General features: G+C 44.7%; 1 protein-coding gene across 3 annotated transcripts in view; it reads left to right on the plus strand.

Moving 5' to 3' along the window:
* Dyrk1a (dual specificity tyrosine phosphorylation regulated kinase 1A) overlaps positions 1 to 6,667 on the plus strand; it is a 118,662-nt gene extending 111,995 nt beyond the window's left edge. For all 3 annotated transcript variants that reach the window (XM_075960910.1, XM_075960891.1, XM_075960900.1), the window contains one exon: positions 3,444 to 6,667. In XM_075960910.1, the coding sequence (XP_075817025.1) occupies positions 3,444 to 4,064 (621 nt within the window). In that variant the 3' untranslated portion in view covers positions 4,065 to 6,667. The remainder of the gene's footprint in view (positions 1 to 3,443) is intronic.
* The last annotated feature ends 323 nt before the right edge of the window (positions 6,668 to 6,990 follow it).

Genomic DNA, 6,990 nt, shown 5'->3' on the forward strand with positions numbered 1-6,990 from the left:
CAGATAATATTTTATATGCATACACAATATTCTATACACGCCAAACACCTACCCTAGTTATGTCCTACACTCTAGCCTGTATAGAAACACCTACCCTAGGTATGGCCTGCACTCTAGCCTGTATAGAAACACCTACCCTAGGTATGGCCTGCACTCTAGCCTGTATAGAAACAGTGTCATACCGCACAAATTTTTACATCTAGTTTTTTCTACATTTTGCATAGATTTGATATTTTTTCCTATATTAAAGTTTCTATTTTATATTGTTTTGCAGTATTACATTATTTGAATATTCTATGAGCTATTTCATTCGTGGCTTATTAATGGGCATTTTGTTTATTTATAGTCAGTTTTACTATTTATGATGGCATAATAAAAAATCTTCACTGGGCAGTGGTGGCCACGTACAACTATAATTTCAACACTCGGGGTTTGGGGACAGAGGCAGGCAGATCTCTGAGTTTGAGGCCAGCCTGGTTTACAAAGCGAGTTCCAGGACAGCCAGGGGTGTTACACAGAGAAAGCCTGCTCAAAAAAAAACAGCCAAAAAACCCCCAACTTTATGTGTGAGGAGGTGGCATGGGTTGGGGGTTGGGGGCTGCCTGCCTTTAATCTCAGCACTCAGGAGGCAGAGGGAAGTGGATCTTTGCGTTCGAGGCCAGCCTGGTCTACAAAGTGAGTTTCAGGACAGCTAGAGCTGTTATACAAAGAAAGAAAAAAAAACGTTCATGTGCATTTTGTCTGTGTTGTAAATTCCTGAAAACAGTTGGAAGTAAAATTGCTGAATCACAGTGAGGCAGCATGTAATTTTGGTCATGATTGTCAGCTTATCTTCTGTAAGATTTTTACAACGCAGTAAATGTAAATTGAGAGCTAAAAGTCATTACCAACTTATAGTACAGGTAATGGTGGAGCATTTGCCTGGAGTACACCATGCCCTACTTAGATGTGGTCTCCAGCAGCACATAGGCATACAACCAAAAAGAAGGGAAGAAAAAAATGAGAAAAGTGTGTTGGTGTCCCTGGTCTGTCTGCAGTTTGACTTCATTGGTGACATCTGCTATGGCCTGAAACTGTTAACAGAAAATCTACAAATAATAATTGTTATTATTATAAGATTGTGTATGCTTCTGAATATCAGGATGAGATCTCCCCCCACCCTGCTCTGTCCTCTGTCCAGCTTTATCTGTGCTATATACATGACCTGCCCACTTGTCATGGAGACATCCTCATCATCAGACTGCTTTTTGTGCAGTCACAATGCTTGTGCCAATGATTCCCACCTTATAATTTAAGGGGTTCATTTGTTTTGTTTTGTTTTCGGTTTTGTAAGTCATGTTTTCTCTGTGTGCCCCTGGCTGTCCCAGAACTCACTCTATAGACCAGGCTGGTCTGAAACTCACAGAGCTCCGTCTGCCTCTGCCTCCCAAATGCTGGGATTAAAGGTGTGTGCCACCACTGCCTGGTTAAAGATTTTTTTTTTTAAAGATTTATTTATTTATTATGTACACAGTTTTCAGCCTCCATGTATGCCTGCAGGCCAGAAGAGGGCGCCAGATCTCATTACAGATGGTTGTGAGCCACCATGTGGGTTGCTGGGAATTGAACTCAGGACCTCTGGAAGAGCAGTCAGTGCTTTTAACCTCTGAGCCATCTCTCCAGCCCCTGGTTAAAGATTTTATAACTAACCATTTGATAATAGATGCAGCACAAGAGTCTCGTGCTGACCATTCAGATTTTTCAGAGAGCACCCTGTTAGGATCTGTCAGTCCCTTCTCTCCACCTGACATGATAGGCGTGCATCAGGAATTGGCCCTCCCATGGGTAGCAGGGCTCTTCCAGTGCAAAGTGTTGGTGTGCAGTATCAAGTAGTTGAGTGTCCCTGATCTGAAATTCTGAAGTGCTCTAATTGTAAAGCATTTCATGCCAGATTAAGGATGTTCAACCTACATTTTCTTCTCTGAGATTGTCTACCAGTTTTGTTTTTCCTGCTGGATTTCCATATAATTTTTATTGAATAATACTTAACAATTTGTGCTAAATTGGTGGTCGAGACAGCTTCTAGTGACACAAATAGACACAGCAAAACACAAAATGACAAGTAATGTTTACATAAAAACGGAAGTCTGGGGGTGGACCCCAGAGGTATTCCCTGCATGGTGTTAGTGAGGGCTGCGCTAGACCCTCCCTGCTCAGCCAGTCAAGGCTCATGCGTCTGAGAAGAACACTTGTTCGGTGAGGCATATTGAGTAAAGTAGACTAAACATTCACTATCCGAGTAAATTGAGAATAGAGCGTTCCCTTTCCTTGACTGTGGCACTGAAGTAACCGAAGCGGCTCTTCAGAGCATGGGTGCATCATTTGTGCCCTGCTCTCGCCTGGGCTCAGCTGTGCACGGTGCAGTGTCCAGCAGACAGACCTGCCTGCACCTCGCGAGCAGTGACAGCTGAAGTCCACCTTCATTCCAGCCACAGTTCTGATGGCTGTGTCCGGCACGAAGGAGTCTGGAAAATACAGTACACAAGGTGGAATCCGTGGCCTTTGACGCAGATGGTTGGGGCAGCATTAGCCAGAACACCTGGGAACTCCAGAACTGGCATGCAAAGATTAGAAATGAAAGCATTCTTGACAGGAGGAAGCGGTGAGCTGATGCCCAGAAGTGCATGTCCAGGCCAAGGGTGGGAAAGAGGTCTCAGGTGATTAGAACCCAAGCACTTAAGGAAGGTTGGAGAGATAGGAAGTAGGAAATCACTGATGATTTTCAGACAGAGTGAGCCGATTGTGTTTTGAAAGAACTTTGCTACTCTCAGTGGGCTGAGAAGGACAAATATGGAAGCAGGGGGTGATTTTTGTTGATTTATTTTATTTAGTAAAGAGGTCCTTGCATTAGTCTAGGCTAAGTGATTCGGGATCTAGTGTGAGGGATCTCATTGGTACTTCCTGCTGGGTTCAGAAGGAGGAAGTGATTGTCAAGCATCTGGGTGAATCTGCATCCTTTTGTTGTGTAAAGAAAGCTGGGAGGAGGAGGGACTCCAAGGAAAGTAGAAGTTCTCCAGACCTACCCAGAGTGCTGCTTGGTTCTTTATAGGAAGCTTGCTGATCTGGCATAGATAGTGAAACAGGAGCCTGGCCATGAGTGTAGATGTGAGAATTAGCCAGTACGAGGCTAGGGCTAATGTGCCAAGCAGTGTTTAAAAGAATACAGTTTGTGTATTGTTATTTCAGGTAAAACTAGCTGTTGGCCAGGAGCTGGGAGACCCAGCGCTCCTTCTACAACCACTTTTACAGTAAAATGTTCCTTGCTCTGGAACTTACATAGACTTTTGTGGTATAGAACTGTCTAGTGTGTTAAAAGTTTCCACACTCTCCCCACCTGCCAGCTCACTTGCTTTAGTGCCGATGCTCAGGTGACGAGTAACCCTTTGATAATGTCTCCTTTCCAGGTGCGTCAGCAGTTCCCGGCTCCTCTGGGCTGGTCAGGCACTGAAGCTCCTACACAAGTCACTGTTGAAACTCATCCTGTTCAAGAAACAACCTTTCATGTAGCCCCTCAGCCGAATGCATTGCATCATCACCATGGAAACAGTTCCCATCACCACCACCACCACCATCACCATCACCACCACCATGGACAGCAAGCCTTGGGTAACCGGACCAGGCCAAGGGTCTACAATTCTCCAACAAATAGCTCCTCTACCCAGGATTCCATGGAGGTTGGCCACAGTCACCACTCCATGACATCCCTGTCTTCCTCAACGACTTCTTCCTCCACATCTTCCTCCTCTACTGGTAATCAAGGCAACCAAGCCTACCAGAACCGCCCAGTGGCTGCTAACGCCTTGGACTTTGGACAGAATGGAGCTATGGACGTTAACTTGACCGTCTACTCCAATCCCCGCCAAGAGACTGGCATAGCTGGACATCCGACATACCAATTTTCTGCTAACACAGGCCCTGCACATTACATGACTGAAGGACACCTGACCATGAGGCAAGGGGCTGATAGAGAAGAGTCTCCCATGACAGGAGTGTGTGTGCAACAGAGTCCTGTAGCTAGCTCGTGACTACATTGAAACTTGAGTTTGTTTCTTGTGTGTTTTTATAGAAGTGGTGTTTTTTTCCCAAAAACAAAGTGCAAAGCTGCTTGAATCAGAAGGAGATTGACACACTGAACCGCTACCAGAGGGCAAAGCTGACTTTTGTTTTTAACTTGAAAAGATTGCAAAGGGACAGTGAAGTTTTTAAGAGCCATGTCCACCTGTCTTCACGGAGAGCTCCGAGGTGCCCTCTTTTTGTCCCCCTTTAACCTGCCATCTCCCTGTCACAGTGGGTTTGTCTTTCTATCCAACAAAAGTTCATGTTCAGATGTTGGTCTTGGTCATTTGCCAACTAATTTTAAAATAAAAAGGCACTGCACAGAATTTGCATAAAGGGCCCCATAAGGGTGTTTTGGTTTTTTCTTTTCTTTTTTTCATTTTTACATTTTCTCCTTTTCCCCATGTTTTGTTTTGGGTTGGGGTAGGGCGGGAGATTTGGGTTTTCTGTCCTCTACACATTTGGGCACGGAATGCAGTACTGTAAGGAAGAGGGCCTCCAGCTCACACAGACACCATCTTCAGCTGTGTGAGAGGAACAATTGTGTTGACGTTTGGAAGGCACAGTAAGCATGCTAAGTGGCGGGGATCAGGACTCTCCTATCTGAGCCTACCGAGGAGCAAAGCAGCAATTCCATGGGATCCTGTGGCTCTCCTGTTGGAGAGGCCATGGGAAGATAGGAATGGAACGGGACTGGTCTCCTCAGCAAGGTGCACTGAGAAGCAAACACCGGCTCAGTTGTGGCCAGTCCTGGGGAGGTCTGAGTGGTGGTCTTTGGGATAACCTTTGGCCTTATGGATTTGGACTCGAAGTTAGAAGAGCCTACCATTTCAGATACAATCACTTGCGGACATGCGTTTGCAGACAGTCCTTAATGCTGAAAACACAGAGAATGGGTAATTCAAGAGGCCTTTCTTTTAAAATAGACTTTTGTGACCCACTAATTGTAAGGTATTGCAAGGTCACTTTGCGTGTGTCATAAAGCTGACTCCCTATTGGTTGAAGGCCACAGACGTAGTGGTTTGCTTTGATGGAAATAGCTACAGCTGTGTCCTTCCTGCTTTTTACCTTTTCTTTGGCTTTTTCTCGGCACGTGGTGTCGCCACCATTTCTTCTGCACAAAGACGTCTTCTGTTCATCCTGAACATTTTAAAATGCAGAATTTTATGTGACTGCTTTTTTGCCTCACAATTATGCTGTGAATTTTACAAAAATTTATTTTCTTTTTGATAATTTATTGTACCAAAGCTGTTTTTATAGCACATAGATGTCTGTAACCGATGATGTAGCAGTCCTGCACTTTGACACAAGGTGTGACTAGACCATTTTCAATGTCAGTGGGAATTATGGCTGTACTATTGCTTAAACAAAACTGGAACTGTTGTCGAGTCCATAGCCGAGACATCTACAGCAGTCTGTGGACTGGACAGAACAGAGTAAACACCTGCCACATTCTAAATGCATTCAGGCTTCCAAAGGGAAAGGGACACTGGATCCAGACACTGGAGCCAGCAGCTGATGCTTGTACTCCTGAGTAACTTACTTGTAACTTGAATGTGAGGTCTTGATTGAACCAGTAGGTCCACAGTAGGGCAGGAGGCAGGCAGAGCCTGAGCGTGACCTGAAGTGAACGGGCTGGCATTAGCAGGTGCCTCCTTGGAGATAATGCTGCCTTCATGTAACACAGTCTGGCAGTGGCTAAATTTGTGCTCCCATTTAAATTGAGCAATTTTAGGGTGTTACACTCTTAAGCAGTGGGATTGGGAGAGTGGAGATAGAGTGATTTCCCTGTCCAGGACCGCAAGAAACCCGGGAGAGAAGCAGTGACCTACCTCTGCCTGCCGACAGCCCTATTGGAAGCAGCTCAGCAGAACACCACGTTACTTTTTATTGGTCAACTCCATGTGGCTGACTAGGTCAATTTTTTTTTTTCCTGAGCAAAAGCAGGTTTTTATCTGTAAGCAGTGACAGAAGAAAGGCCTGAAACTCTGTGAATGTGAGTGGAAACTTGGAGAGCCTGTTTTTATAAACACAAATACTTTGGTTGTTAATCAGGAAATTCATATTTATTTTGTAATTAAATGTCAAGCCTGTGGATTGTTTTGAACTTGGTAGTCAATGAGAGTTTACGTGAATAAAGGCGTCACCTCGAGTGCAGCTCGGTCAGAAGGGATGCGGTGGCGGCACCTGCTGCTTAGAAACCCCAACACCACACCAGGTGGCTCAGGTCTTTTTTTCTCCCCTGTGCTGGTTGCCACATTTTAGCAAGCACCAAAAAAGAAAGCAGTTTTTAAGCCGATCCTTACATAACGGAAACCACACAATCCAGTGCTTCTGCATACTGTGTTATGTTACAGTCCAGTTTTGTGTGCTTTACTACACAGTTTGGTTACAGGACTTCTGTGCATTGTAAACATAAACAGCATGGAAAAGGTTAAATACCTGTGTTCAGATTGTAAGATCTAGTCCGGACTTGCTGTGTATATTGTAACGTTAAATGAAAAAAGACCCCCTTTGTATTATAGTCATGCGGTCTTATGTATGATAAACAGTTGAATAATTTGTCCTCAGACTCTTTACTATGCTTTTTTAAAAATTAAGGGGAAAATGTAAACAGTAAAAATCTTCCTATGCAATGAAGCCGTTCCAGGTCTGGTAGGTATAGCAGGCATAATTGACTTGCCTGTGTAAGGGGAACACTGTGGCATGGAGACGAGGCTTCACGTACCTTTAAAAGTAAAAATTGGAGGCTGAACAGAGGAGTCGTTCTTTAACATGGATTTTTTACCTGAATGATTGTTGCGCACTTACTGCTTCCCCACGGTCCTGTTTGTGTTCAGAGGGGTTTTGCGGGCCACAGTTACCCTGAGGCCCTGGCCTGCTCGGGTTTAGGAG

Source organism: Microtus pennsylvanicus, chromosome 1 (genome assembly GCF_037038515.1).
Source record: "Microtus pennsylvanicus isolate mMicPen1 chromosome 1, mMicPen1.hap1, whole genome shotgun sequence".
Classification (NCBI taxonomy): Eukaryota; Metazoa; Chordata; class Mammalia; order Rodentia; family Cricetidae; genus Microtus; species Microtus pennsylvanicus.